This window comes from Asterias rubens, chromosome 3 (genome assembly GCF_902459465.1).
Source record: "Asterias rubens chromosome 3, eAstRub1.3, whole genome shotgun sequence".
Taxonomy (NCBI): Eukaryota; Metazoa; Echinodermata; class Asteroidea; order Forcipulatida; family Asteriidae; genus Asterias; species Asterias rubens.
The window spans coordinates 12,456,494-12,472,219 of record NC_047064.1 but is presented as its reverse complement, the minus strand read 5'-3'; the positions used below and the strand labels follow the sequence as shown (position 1 = coordinate 12,472,219).

The 15,726-nt window shown below is 41.8% G+C and overlaps 1 protein-coding gene across 2 annotated transcripts in view; it reads left to right on the top strand.

Moving 5' to 3' along the window:
• Positions 1–15,726, top strand: part of LOC117287854 (MYCBP-associated protein-like) — a 124,863-nt gene that overhangs the window by 56,937 nt on the left and 52,200 nt on the right. For both annotated transcript variants that reach the window (XM_033768407.1, XM_033768409.1), the window contains 3 exons: positions 5,488–5,612; positions 6,914–7,032; positions 12,509–12,731. In XM_033768407.1, the coding sequence (XP_033624298.1) occupies positions 5,488–5,612; positions 6,914–7,032; positions 12,509–12,731 (467 nt within the window). The remainder of the gene's footprint in view (positions 1–5,487; positions 5,613–6,913; positions 7,033–12,508; positions 12,732–15,726) is intronic.

Genomic DNA, 15,726 nt, shown 5'->3' with positions numbered 1-15,726 from the left:
ATTTCCCCGTCCCAGGTTAATTTCCTCTTCCAGTTTTTTTTCATTCCCTTAATATTTACTGCCGTCTATGTTTATTTCCATGTCCCAGGTTTATTTCCACTTCCCGTTTTCTCATTCCCTTAACATTTCCCCGTCCATGTTTATTTCCCCGTCCCAGGTTTATTTCCTGTTCTTGTTTTTTCTCATGCTCTTAATATTTTCCCGTCCCTTAATATTTCCCCATCCATGTTCATTTCCCTGTCCCAGGTTTATTTCCTTTCTCGTTTTTTCTCATTCCCTTAATATTTTCCAGTCCCAACAACTCCTGGCATCAAAGGTAAAAAGCCACAAAATTCCCTTAGATGTGCTGCAATTGGAACTATACTGGGGTTCATATTTAAACAAAATGTTACATTTGTTGTAACTTGATACAAGGTACTGTATAACCACACTTGGACATTTATTATGCTTTGTATACCACCTGCCCACATTGACCACACTTATTGCTGAGACTCTGCCTGCTCACATTGACCACACTTATTGCTAAAACTCTGCTCGTTGGGACGGGGGAAAAAACCTGGGACAGGGAAATGTAAAGGGATGGTGAAGTATTAGGGGAGAAAAATCAGGAGTAGGAAATAAACCTGGGACAGGGAAGGGATTGGAAATATTATCGGACTGAGAAAAACCAGGAAGGGGAAGTAAACCTGGGATGGGGAAATAAACCTGGGACGGGGAAATAAACCTGGGACGGGGAAATAAACCTGGGACGGGGAAATAAACCTGGGACTGGGAAATAAACCTGGGACGGGGAAATGAACCTGGGAAAGGGAAATAAACCTGCGCATGGGCAGGGAAATAAACCTGGGGCGGGGAAATAAACCGGGACAGGGAAATGCTTAAAAAAACGGGATACTAAATAAACCTAAGGGGAAAAAAAACAGGATGGGGAAATAAACCTAGGATGGGGGAATATGATGGGACAGAAAAAAACCTGGGATGGGGAAATAAGCCTGCAGGACGGGAAATAAACTTTGGACGGGGAAACAACCCGGACACGGAAATAAACCTGGGACGGGAAAATATTCCTGGAACGGGGAAATGCTAAGGGAGAAAAAAAGGGGATGGGGAAACTTAGGACGGGAAAATATTATGGGACAGAGAAAAACCCGGGGAACTAAACCTGGTATGGGGGAATGCTGAGGGAGAAAAAAACAGGAAAAGGCAATAAACCTAGGACGGGGAATAAACCTGGGACAGGAAAATATTAAGGGACAGAGAAAAAACAGGGAAACAACCCAGGACGGCGAAATAATTGTTACGGGGCAGAGAAAAAAAAAACGGGATGTGGGAATAAACCTGGTATGGGGATAAACCTGGGACGGGGAAATAAACCTGGGGTGGGGGAAAAAAACCGAGACGGGGAAATGCTAAGGGAGAAAAAACGGGATGGGAAAAAACCTAAGACAGGTAAATATGGGACAGAGAAAAACCCGGGATGGGGAAATAAAAACTATAAAATTTTGGCTTTGTCCGCGGCTGCTCACATTATTGGCCACTCAGACTCCTTATCATCAGCATTATGTGTCCCCAAGGTCAATGCCTTTATCTTAGCAGACACATAAGGCACAGTGGACAATATTTTGATCTATATCTGGGGAGAAATCTGTGCTGGGCGGCACAATGTTTTTGCTCTAAAAGGTGCTAGGTGGAAGTTGTGAATTCCCACCCAGCCCACAGATGAAACAACTTGCTTGAATAAGATAATGAAAACAATGACCACGAAAACGTGGAAATACCAGCAAAAACACAGGGAAAAAACATTGTGCAAAATGTGGATGTGGGAGGATTCAACCAAATATAACGGAACTTCGAGCTGGATACATGGGTCTATAATTTAGAGGTAGATTTTCTTTGAAGAAAATTCATAACTTCATAATCAGTTAAATAAATAATGCTTTTGCAAAATAGGTAATCATTTCAAATCATTGTACAATTTATGGTGGTCGGAAGGAGAGAACATTCCGTCAGTGGTGGTCGGGCGGGGAATCATGAGAGCTTGGCGGGTTTTCCTTCACCAACGACCGTTGGCAGTAGCCTACCTGCCGTACCCACAGAAAAAAATGTACACAGTTCTGTCTGTTCGTTGACTTTGTATGATGATGTGTTGACATGAAATAAATTTATCTGAAATGAAGACTTACAGACACAGACTTAACCGTCTAATTTACAAAGAGTAAACCGAATGTTTCCATTGACTGTTGACATCAAATTTTTCCACTGGCCCAGGTCGGAAGTTCTTTGAGGTATAGAATAAGGCATGGAGGTACATGTAGTAGATATAGAATACCGGTACTATTAAAAGTACACTGAAGTGCTGCCTGTTTGCGGTGGGCCGCAGTCAGCCCCAATCCATATAGAAATGTTCATAAGGACTGGTTTGTGGTTGCTACGACCCTTGCCTCTGTGGGGAAGGAAGCTTTTTTTAATTCACTGCATGGTGAGCAACGCGCTGCAGCTGGCCGCAATCTTTAGAAAATAGGACAATGATCATGGTCCATTGTTATGCATGATACTCTATGCGCCACACTGAGCCTAGATTTGTCGGGCCGCGGCCTGCCTACCCTCGGCGCTTCATCACTGTCCCTGAGTTTAATGTAAATCTGTGGACATTTTTAAATACCTGAATCCTTTAAAGCTGAAACTGTTTATTTCTACCTGAAAGCACACAAATGTGTGCAACAAGGTTTTTGTTCTTTCATCTTTTTCTTGCAACATAGATGGCCAATTGAGTCCAAATTTTCACAGGCTTGTTATTTTATGTATATGTTGGGACACACCAAGTGAGAATACTGGTCTTTGACAATAACCAAATAAGTCCAGTGCCTTTAAAGGGTCTATGGACTTTTTCCTAACACATAACACAATGTCCACAGATTGACATTAAACTAACACAGTTTGAGGATTATGATAGTAGAAAGTTTCCCTTGAAATTTTACTTACTGAGGTGCTGTAGTTTTTGAGAAATGAGTAAAACAAATAATTTGTGTCTCTTTTTTAGCATGTAAAAATGTATTAACCAGTTATGCTAGGATTATAGTATAATATCATGCTAAAATAGTTTTCGTCTTCCTGAGACGAAAATTATTTTGTGATTTGTTTTACTCATTTCTCAAAAACTACAGCACCTCAGTGATATTTGAAGGGCGGCTTTCCACTATCATTATCTGCTTCCATGTCAGACCAACGCACTTTTTTACCTCATGTCTTCTGATTTTTATAAAAATTGCTGTGCTTGTAGGTCCTTATGAGCAATGAATGCACACCAGTTTTTAGCTCGATCGGACTTACCATGTGGTCAGGGCAGAAACAACTAAAATCTGACATATTTAGGGTAAAATACCACCTTTTCGGTAAAAAATGTTATAACCATGTCAATTCTCATCACATATATGCGAATTTGGTATCAAAATGATGAGAATTGCATGCTCAAATCAATTCTTTTGTCCAAATAAAATTTTCTGAAATGTAGGTCACTGTAATCTTGAGTATGTTATTGTGACCTTTGACCCAGTTTTTGAAATGATGTATCATTCCAAAAATCAACAAAATAAAAATTATTTGATAGAGCATGTCTTCCTCTATCAGAACCCACTAAGAAACAGTTGGGCTCTTCAAAATTTACAACTTTATGACTATTTTTGTACAAGTCACTGTGATCTTTAATATGTTATCGTGACCTTTGACCCAATTTTTGAAATAACGCTCTTTCCAAAAATCAACGAAATGAAAATCACTTGATAGAGCATGTCTTCCTCTATCAGAATCCACTAAGAAACAACTGGGCTCGTCAAAATTTACAACAGTTGGTAGGTTACAAATTAGTCAATTTATATAATTCAATAAATCCACTAACAAAACTCACTCCTCTGTTTCTAAAGTTACTAAAAGTGTTCATGGTTTGCGATTTTTGTCCTGTTGAGCGCTGATGTGGTTTAACCAGAATCAGAATTTAAAATACCAGCAGTGGCGCACACATGATTTTTATTATTTTGGGGGTGGGCCATATTTTCCCCAAAAAATCCTTTCGAAGATTGTAAAACAACAAATCAAACAAACAAACAAATTGGATACCTAGGAGGGGCTGCATCTAGGATCAATGCCCTAGACCCATCGTCGTCCCCCCCCCCCCCCTTTCTGGTGCACCATGGTGTGATTATTAGTGATCACAGTTAGATATTACATCAATTGAGATGGAGAAGATGTCTGCCTTTCTTCAGTAGATCACAAACTTATGCAGTCTTGCTTTAACCCCCTGTGATGAATCTTGAACAACAAATTAATGCATAATAACTTTCTGAGAAATCCTAAAAAAAAAACAATTTGTTCACCATGCTGCAACTCTGACTTCAGGGCTCATTTTAATAGAGCTGCTCAGCAGCAGATTTTGTGCTAACTGTGCGATTTCCATTTCATAGCGCCACTAACCGTATAGCACACAAAAAGGCCTGCTAACCCTTCTGATGAAGTCAGAGTTGCAGCATGGTGAAATTTTTTTACCATCTTGAAAGAATTTTGTTTGGGAAATATGCCCCCCCCCCCCCCACCACCCACAACCCAAATTAAATCCTGGGTGGGTCACTGCTGGTATTTAAAGTATGATTCTGGTTAGACCACATCAGCCCTCAACATGAAAAAATTCCAAACCATTAACAATTTTAGTAACTTTGGAAAGTTTTTTTTTTTGGTGGTTTTATGTTGACTAATTTGTAACCAACCAACTGTACAAAAATAGTCTTAAAGTTGTAAATTTTGTAAAGCCCAGTTGTTTCTTAGTGGATTCTGATAGAGGATGACATGCTCTATCAATTGATTTTCATTTCGTTGACTTTTGTACAGTGACTGGTACAAAAATAGTCATAAAGTCGTAAATTTTAAAGAGCCCAACTGTTTCTTAGTGGATTCTGATAGCATGCTCTATCAAGTGATTTTTATTTTGTTGATTTTTGGAATGATACATTATTAAAAAAACTGGGTCAAAGGTCGCGATAACATATTCAAGATTACAGTGACCTACATTTCAGAAAAGTTATTTTTGACAAAAGAACTGATTTAAGCATGCAATTCCTATCATTTTGATACCAAAGTTGCATATATGTGATAAAAATTGACTTGGTTATGACATATTTTTACCCAAAAGGTGGTATTTTACCCTAAAAATGTCAGATTTTAGTGGTTTCTGCCCTGACCACATGGTATGTCGGATCGGGCTAAAAGTTGGTGTGCATTCATTGCTCATTAGGACCTACAAGCACAGCAATTTTTTTCAAAATCGGAAGACATGAGGTAAAAAAGTGCATTGGTCTGACATGGAATGACTCATGAAGTGTCAAGGCAGTTCAGGTCATGTACAATGCAACAGATGACTCAAGTTTTAACGTTTGTTATAACCAATAATAAAAAAAGTTATTCCCCTGTCTTTGTTATGTACTGTTCTGTGTCTTACAGGTGTCCAGTTTAATGTTTCAAGTCCAAGCACTTTTGTTAACTACCCGTGGCACCAGTCTCAATATCTGAAGGAACGAAGACAGCAACTGAATGCAGTCACACAACATTTGGATCCTTACAGCCCGGTAAATATCATCTTTCTGACTATTTCAAATTAAAACGTTATGAATAACACTATCGTAGCATTCACTTAAGTATTGCTAGTAGGCTTGGCACTTTCTTAGCATGCATTTAATTAGAAAAGTTTGACTTGTATGTGTGGAATAAATGCAAAAGTTGTAGTCTGAAAATGTTAATTACTTTGTTGAAATTTTTAAGAAAGAAGACTGCATGTCACAAGGTATGAATTTGAATAGAAACTGGTTTTAATAGAAAACTGGTACATTTAGTTTACATGTAGCTTACATGTAGTAATTAATACATTATTACTACTAAAGATCAAAACAATAAAACAGAAAGTGTTTTCTTTTTTTAAAGACACTGGACACTATTGGTAATTGTCAAAGACCAGACTTCTCACTTGGTGTATCTCAACATATACATAAAATAACATACCTGAGAAAGCACTGCGCGCAGAGCTACGTTGTGAACTTGACCGAAATGTTTCGATGTTTGACCTTTGAATGAAGATTACGTAATTTTTTTCAATGACAACAGTAAATTCTTTTCATTGCATTGAAAAGGTGAACTGCTGCCTGTTCTATTAATGTATAACACTTCAGGTTGCTATTCATCAGTTTGCTCTGTGAGTGCACTAATTAAAAGCACAGACTGTTTCTCGGGTGGTTTTGGGCGTTACAGTGAGTAATAGGGCAGGCAGTTTTGGGCGGAGCGGGAACTTAAGGGTTAACCGTATTTATGGGCCAGTCGAGACACATCACATGACCGGCCTCATCAATCTTGCTAGGCGTACGCTGGCATTCATTTGTCTCGTTTGTCAGAAATTCACTAAGAAACGGATTGTTCCAAAAGTCTGGACCAAATTTTCAGAAAAAAAGTTATCTTTATTTGCTACGTTATTCCTTGTGTGGCAGGGCCTTAAAAATTAGGCACAAACCTATGCCAAGAATTCATTGTTTGCAGTTTCTTTTAGTCATGATAAAAAAGTTGGCTGTGTACACGCAACTTCTACAGTGACTCACCACATGTCACTGTGGCTTGTTGATAGGACCACCACCAGCATGAATAGAAACTGGAATGCCAGTTTAAAATACTGTTACTGTGTGATGCGTTGAGTTTTGGATGTTATTGAGTCCTCTGAAGCAAAGTGGTTATAATGAACAATACTCCCGAAACAACAATTTTCCAGCAAGAACAATTTGATTGTTGGACCTCCTTTTCATAACTCTTTCCCTCAATCTATACTAATGCAGTGCATACACTTTTAGATTTATAATAGATTTCACTTTTTGTTTTAACTTGATAGGATCTCAACAATTTAATGGTAACTGGAAGTAAGATTCAAACGCCATTTACAGCAGAAGAACCATCAGTAAAAGACTTAGATGTAGCTCTTCCACAAACAGCCAAACCAAAGGAAGATATGTGAGTACAGACTTTCAGCACTCACTTGGTCCTTTGCTGTAAGGATAAAGATTATATTAACAGTCATAGACATTTGTTTCATAATATTACTCTGTGATCTCTTAGTTAAAATGCACAGTGTTTGAGTAAAACCCAAATCAAAAACAGACTAGAATTTAGTGTTTGTCAAAGCAAACAGGCTCCTTTGGGGTCAGTGTTGTGTTATTGGGTGTGCTCATATTTGGTACCTTATGGAAACTATGGATGAAACAAAAAAGGGAAAATAAAAGGTCTCCTCAGGGGAATTCTATAGACTGTGGTGCTTCATAAGAAATGTTTTGTACAACGTCTTTGAGAAGAAGCCAAAGTAAAGAACAAAAGATGTCTCCACAAGGATGCATGTTTAAGAACGGATGATTTATTATTAATTGATCAAAAGATTGTTGATATGTTAGAAATGTCAAAGAAATTAAAGTAGAAATCTATTACATTTGAAAACTTAAATTAACACATCAAATAAATACTAGAGGTTATAAAGTGTTCATAAAAACGAACACAGAGTTTATGGAAAGAGATAAAAAAAAACCTAGACATTAAGTATTTGTGAACAAACACATCGCTGTTCCATGTTGTTTTGTTTGGATTAATTCTTTCACCCGAGTAGACAGGGTTGTGGTGTACGAAAGATGCCAACATACAAATATAACATGGTTTGAGGGTGACTAGTCGATATTAGCTCCCCGAGGTATTGGAAGTTGAAAACTACATGTAGTTCAGATTTGTTTCTAAGAAAGAAACAAAACAAAGCATTTAAAACAACTGCTTTATGGTCTAAGGTAGAGTCCATCAGGGATGCCAGTTTGCCGGCTATTGCAGGAATTCCGGCTATTGCCGGAATTCCGGCTTTTTCAAATTTTCCCCGATTTTTTTCGGCGCTCTGTGTTTCTTCTGGCCGGGAAAAAAAAAAAGGAAAAAAACAAAACTTTTCCAGCGCTACGTATTTCATCTGGCCAGAGAAAATATATTTTATTGAAAACAGATTTCCGTCGTTCTGTTTTTCATCTGGCCGGAGAAAATATAAGTTTTGAAAAAAGATTTCCGGCGCTCTGTATTTCATTTGGCCGGAGAAATATATTTTATTGACAACAAATTTCCGGCGCTCCGTAATTCATCTGGCCGGAGAAAATATTATTAAATAATATCTGCCGTCAACTCGCTGTCAACTCAACCACTACCAAGATGGCAGGTATGAACTAGTCTTGACCTAAGGCCTCAGCGATAAATTAACATAGATTGCAGTAAATACTACACATGCAGTACCAATCATTCACGCCTTGAGGCAAGACTATTTCAAATGCAGGAAAGCGCCCTCTGTTGTCGATTTTGTACAGGCATGTGAAAAAGCAAGATGGCGACCGATGGCGACCGACAGCTTTGTAGCTGAGAGATATTTCTTTCACGAACAAAAAACTAAACTCTTATAATTGAAGTGTAGCCTAAAACTTTTCAAATTCTCTTTTAGCTATACTTTATAGTTTTATGCATCTTTTGTGGGGTTTAAAATTATTTTGGAGTTGACAGCGAGTTGACAGCACCAAGCGGGTTGACAGCGAGTTGGCGGTAAGTTGATGGACCCTCCCAATAATGTGCGTTGCTCATCAACTTGCTGACACCGATCAAAATTTGTTATTGCATCAGAAGTTTTGTATACAACCGATCCTCAAATTACGAACCCATCAACATGGTTGACCAAAAAAAGTACTATAAAGGCAGAAATTAGAGGGTAAGATCGTCCAAATCGAAAGACAAAAAAATATATCAATTTTTTTGTTGTATTTTTTCTTTTACGTTTTGAAATTTGTGATAAATAAGAACGGAAAATGTTGTTGTAATATGTTGTTGCGCTCAATAATGAAAACAGAGCTGCATGACAACAAACACAATGTTGCTGGGAATGCTGGAGGAAAAACCAGTAGCTGGAAGTGCCCCATAAAACATTTCTGAGTCTTCTTTTTCAACATCAGACCAGCAAGTGCATCACAGACAATGCAGGCCAGGTGGTGTTTAGTGAGGCGTTATTCCCCCATTGTTAGGTAACTTTAAAAATGTTAGGAGATCACATTCTACATGCATTACTGAAAATACAGCACAAATCACTTGAAATGTGCAAGCGCAAGCAACTCCGCTGAACAAAAACAAAGCACCCTTCTTTGCACTGCAGGTCCCATGTGTACACACAAGAAATGCCCTTCCTTTTACAGTGCCCATAGTGTCAAGTCGTTTTCTGAAAACAAGGTTAGTGTTACACACTATATAGGCAAGCAGTTCAGTTTCTGGACACCTCTGTTACGATGTCAGAATCAACAAAAGGAAAGAAGAAACCTAACAGAAAATTGAAATGCAGTCCTGCATGGGTCTGCCTCGACCTTGTCCAGTACAGCTCTCCTGACAACAGCTCCGTCTTGCCTGAGGACATCCATCTCGCAGGTGATTCTTGTTCTGATGTCGTCCAAGTTGAATGGAGGAGTAGTGTACACGTTCGCTTTGAGATATGCCCACAAGCTGGGTAAGACGCTCCGTCACTGCTCTCGAATGATGGCAAGGAGCTCCATCTTGTGCCCACCAGACACGCTGAAAGCGACCGTTTCGACGACGGTATCTTGGAATTCTGTCAAGGGCTTGGACAACTTCCTCATCTATCATCTGGACATAGGCAGCTCCATTAACATTGTTGTCGAAGAAAACAGGTCCGATGATGTGTCCATTCCTTGTGAGGCCAGGAGCAAACAGTCACTTTAGCTCTGTTATTACTACGTTCATAGTAAAAGTCGTCAGAGGGTGTCCCTGCTCTCAATATGCCCTCAGATAGTGGGTATTCACTTGCGCATTCAAGGCGAAGCAAGACTCATCTTCAATGAGGAAGTCATCCAGGAAGCGGGCAGGTCTTTGAAGCAGCCAGGTCTTTGAAGCAGCCACTGACAAAACCTTAAGCGACGCTGGTGATCACCATTAAGCAGTTCATGCCGCTTGATCATCTGATAGGGATGAAACGTCAAGTCCAGTGTGGTAATCCTGTTGAAGGTTGAGTGTGGAATACCTGTTCCATTACGGCGACTGCTAACTGTACCATCCTGGTTATCTTGAAGAGCTTGGCGAACAGCTGCGATGTTGTCCACTGATCTTCCAGTTCTTCTCCACCCAGACCTTCCTTGATTCTGGTTATGGCTGGACCCTGTTTACCGATACTTCCTGATATTACAGTAAACTGTTGTGAATGTTGGACATCTTACATTCGGATAAACTTTCCGGAACCTCCGAAGAACAGCAGTGACACTGTTACTGCGATGGTATTCTGCTGAGTGGAAAACTGAGGACTCTCCGTCTTTGGTTGTCAGTCCAAGATAAGTGAGGACTGAATAACAACTTACAGCTCTTCATTTATTCTTAATCCAGTTATGTGTCATTTCACCCCACATTTCATTTTATTACATAATACCTAGATGGGGAATATTTAAATTGAATATTCAAATACGGTTTGTTGAAAAAATGAATGGCAAAGATGTCGGTTTTTATTCTTCAGGTCAATGGGTAACCTGAAGAATGAGTAGCCAACATCTGTGACATTCCAGTTTTCAACAAACCTGAATAATCAATTTACATAATCCCCCATCTGGTTATGTATCAGTGAGATGTTCAACTAATCTTACACTAGCTCAAATGTGGAGTGAAAGTTTTTATTCAGAGTCAAAGATGAACAAAATAACAGTTTGTAACATGGAAAATTGCAACATGTACCATCACCCAATCCTGACTCCTGTGACCACACCACAGAGTTTATCAAGGAAAAGTTCCAATGCTTCAATAAAAGCATGCACTTCCTTTTTAAACAATTGGTTTACTAAACCATTACATTTCACCCAGCAAACCCAACCTGGTCGTAATCGATCAAAGGACTTACCTCCCACTAATTGGATGGCTAATTCTTGCACAGCCTTATTTCATACCCTTTACAAAAATGATCAGTGCTCATCCAATCATAAACTGTTTGCGGACTTTTTGGTGTCGTATGAAAGTTAGTTCATAAGCTATCCATATAAACATTTTCCCGCAGAATAATATATTTTTTTCATTTGGCAGCCATTTCAAAAGTTTATAGTTTTTTTTTTAAACAAACGGTATATAAAAAATTTAAAAAAACTCTGATACCTTTCCTCCCAAAGAGTAAAGAAAAAATAGAAAAAAGGGAGTTCGGGGACTTTCTACAGAAGAGGCTCGGGGAAAAAAGAAGGGCATTTCTTGTGTGTACACATGGGACCGACCTGCAGTGCAAGGAGGGGTGCTTTGTTTTTGTTCAGCGAGTTGCTTGTTCTTGCACATTTAAATGAATTTGCATGTATCGGAGGTGAGTATTTTCTTATAGGGCCTATAGAATAGAAAATCCTGGTGGATTTTAGGCCGAGTAAAAAAAGAAACATGTTTCACGTCCGGGTTTTTCAAAAAAAGAAGGAAGAGGGGCTTTTTATTTTTTATTTCAAGATGGCCGCCATTCTTTGTTAAAATGTCAAATATCCATTGTTTTTTTTACTGCTGAAATACACAAAATATAAATGAAACAATTTAGTCGAGGCATTCAGACAAGACATTCAGATTGTTTTTCGCTGAGATCATTTAAAATAACCCTATTTAAAAAGAAAATATATATATAAATAAATAAAAAAAATGTGCATTAAACAAATAAACAAATAAAAAATAAAATAAAAAAGGAGGCGGCCTGTAAAAAGGAAGCGGGCGGGGGCGCTAAACATGTTTCTTTTTTTACTTGGCCTTAGGAGAATCTTTCAAAAGAGTTAATCTGATCATAATGGTTTACAGTGCCTTTTGACCTGCTACAATGCTGTCACACATGGTGTTTTTGCATGCCCACCATCAAACATTGACAGAAACTTGAGTGCCAGTTTAGAAGAATAATTTATTTGATATCCTGTTGCTTTGGCAGACAGGGATATATATTTATCACAAACACAAATGATACATGTAACTAGAATGAACTTAAAGGGAAGGTACACGTTTCGTAATTACTCAAAACAAAGCATTGGAGAGCTGTTGATAGTAAAAAACATTGTGAGGAACGGCTCCCTCTGAAGTAGCATAGATTTCAAAATAGAGGTAGTTTCTCACTAAAATAATAAAAGACTTCTAGCTAGAAGTCCTTTATTCCTATCTGAAAGCACACAAATTCGTCCAACAAGGGTGTTTTTTCTCTTTCATCATTTTCTCCAAACTCCGATGACCAATTGAACTCAAATTTTCACAAGTTTGTTATTTTATGCATATGTTGAGATACACCAACTGCGAAGACTAGTCTTTGCCAATTACCAAGAGTTTACCTTCCCATTAATGAAATGACAAGTCCATTAATTTCAAACTAAAAGTGTTTTTTATGACAAATAAATACATATTTTACTTTAGGATATATTTATCTTTGATGTGATAATAGGTTATTTGGTTTGTCTGTAACTGATGGGAGAAAAACATCGGTAGTTGGACCCTCCTTGCAGTTCAGTAACTGCCTAGCCAATTGGACTGGTGACAGCCACAGTAGAAAGGGTCTGGTTGCGCATGGGGCTAGAGTAACCTTTGAAGTTAATGCTGGTGAAAGAATCTCTTCTTGTTTGGATCTTGTAAACAAGGGTTCCACAACAGTCTACTATGATTGGAAGGTACTTAATTCTCATTTTTCTTATTCAGGAAAGATCTACTTTAACCATTTAAAGACAATAGAAGCTAGAAAAGTCTTTTACAAAAATGTCAATAGCATTTCGTTTTTCAATAGCCGTCAGTATTTTCTGGCTGTGTCTACTAAGTCTACTTCACTCTATTTACCGGTAGAGTCGAATTACTAGTTTGCATATTCCCTATGCCACAAGGCAATAATGCTAAGACTTTCACACACACACAATAGCGCCCTCCACCGTCCTACCCACAACGCCCCGCGACAGGGTAAGGACGTGATAAATCTGTTTTTCACCGTTTTTGTGATAGAATACAAACGCCTTATCCTTTGCTAAGAGCTTTTATAAAGACTAGAAGTTGTAGAGTTATAGATTGTTGTTGTAGAGAGTTTGAGAAATGAAATTGTTTGATTTCTTTGAATCCAAGGGCCGTACACCCAGCCTGACCACTCCGTGGCTGGGTGCACTCGGATCGGGACGGCCTGCCGTGCACAGTCAGCCGTGCACCGGCCTCCCCTCCCAGCCACCGTCCCCCGGCCTCCCCTCCCAGCCACCGTCCCACAACCACCGCACAGGAGGTTGCATGGGGTGTTGTGGAACAAAGTGGTGTGTGGTCACGCACCAGCACAATCCCAGACGGGGATCAGCATACACCCTTCGGGGTCGTTTGTCTCCGATCGGGATGTAGAGCAACATGCCTTAGGCACAGCCCTGCCGTTGGATGAACAGTCACTGAGTGTGTCTGACCCTCCCGTGTCTGGCAACTCGTCCCCGGAAGAGGACGAGTTGGGCTCAAGTGTTCAACGGCTCTCAATTGCCGAGACACAACTGCGCCTTGTCCAGAGGGACATGGCCCGTGTGCTGGACCTTCCCGCCGAGAAAACGGACGACTCCCCCGTTGAACGGCGATCGTTTAAGAGGAGGACAGGCCCTGCTCCGAGGAGCGGGAATATTTTCCCAGCTATGCCACTTGACCTCGTATGTACTGATCGCATCCAGGGCATTATGTCAGCTTCTTCTTGGATTGCTTACCCCAAGCGGGCTGATTCATATTATCGGTTCCCCGCCTAGGATTTTGATCAATATTTTTCGACCCCGGTCCTGCCGGACTCCGCGTCAGACCATCTGGCCGCGGACAGGGGGTCAACCTCCTCCAAACTTCCCTTTGCCGACAAAGCGCGGGGGAAAATGGAGGAGGTAGTCAGGAAAATGGAATCGGCGTCTCGCTTCGGCATGCGCACATCGTCCTTCTTGCTTCTCTTGTCCGAATACCTCAAGCTGGCTGGCGATGAGGACTTGGCGATCCCAGCTGATATGATGGTGGCGGCCCTCCATTTTCTGGATAACGGGCTGCGCACCGTCCTTGATCAATTTACAAGAGTCTCCACCCTAGTGTCTTCGGCCAGTAGGGCGAATGTCCTAGATGCATTGTTCCTTCCGTCCGTAGGGGCACGCAAGCAGCTTGATGCGCTCCCCCTAACGGGACGGGACCTTTTTCGGGGCAGTTCCAAAAATTTATGGAGGCCGAGGCCAGACGCCTTAAGGCCACTGACAAGATCAACCTCAAGAAACTGCAGTCCTCCGCACCCGCCGACGTCCACAGAGACCCGCCCGTGGTGGTTTTCGGAGAAACCAAGGAGCAGCAAATACACACACGCCCACCCAGGGCCAGTCAGGTCGCAGCTTTCGTGTGTCCGCCCCACGGTACCCGGGCCATGGCGGAAGTGAATTCCCTGTCTCCAGGCGACCTCCCGCCGATGGACCCGTGGGAGGCCGCCTTCAGGATTTTTTGGGGTCCTGGGCTCAGATCACGTCCGACAGGTTGGTCCGCTAGACGCTCGAGTGTGGCTACGCACTCGAGTTCACGAGGACCCCCCCCGTCGGACATGTTGACTCGGCCAACACCCATCCCGTCCGACCCTCTCAAGTGCCACGCCCTCGAAGGGCATATCAGTTCCCTTCTCCTCAAGTGGGTGGTGCACGTAGTCCTCGACCAGGGGACGCGGACGGGGTTCATGTCCACTTTCTTCTTAGTGCCCAAGAAGGAGGCGGACACTTGGCGGCCGATCCTAAATTTAAAGGCCCTAAACCTTATGGAAACACTGCGGGCAATCCCCGAATCGATCGATACACCTGCGTGGGGGATGAGCTTGGACCTTCAGGACGTTTACCTACACGTTACCATCAGGGCCGAACACCGCAAATTTCTGCACTTACAACGGAACTCTATACGAATTTGTGGTGCTCCCCTTTGGTCTGTCCACCTCCCCTCGGGTTTTCACCTGCTTGGTGCAGGCGATCGGGGCAGCACTTCGGAGGCGAGGACTGCTGATTTCCAAGACCTCAACGATTGGCTAATCGTGGGCCGATCGCGGGAGGCAACGGACACGGTGATGATTACTTGGCGCCTCACGTCCAGTCTGGGGTTCCTGGTAAACACCGAGAAATCGCACCCGATCCCCTCTCAGGTGCCCACCTTTCACGTTGCGGCTCTCGACCTTCAAAGGGGGCTGGCACGCCCTTCGGCGGAACGGGTACAGAACCTACGTCAGTGCATGGCACTTTTCCTTCGGGCTACGGTGGCGCCGGCGGTGGCTTGGCTCAGATTACTGGGCCTTATGGCCAGCATGGTAGATCTGATTGATTTTTGCAGGCTGAGGATGAGGCCTATCCAAATCCATCTTCTCTCCTACTTCCGGCCCAGCCGTCATTCAGTCAACCTCCCGATGCCTACCACGCCTTGGCTGATCAGCCAGACCCCCCCACCTCCAATGGTGGGTGGAGGATGCCAACCTCACATGTGGTCGAGTGTTCCGCCCACCCTGACCGTTAGCGACCGTTGTCACCGACGCGTCTCTGTACGGTTGGGGGGCGACCCTCAACCCCCGCCAGATAGCAGGGGTGTGGGGCCCGGAACACCACTCAACCCACATCAACGTCCTGGAAATGCTGGCGGTCCGAAATGCCCTCCAGCACTTCCGGG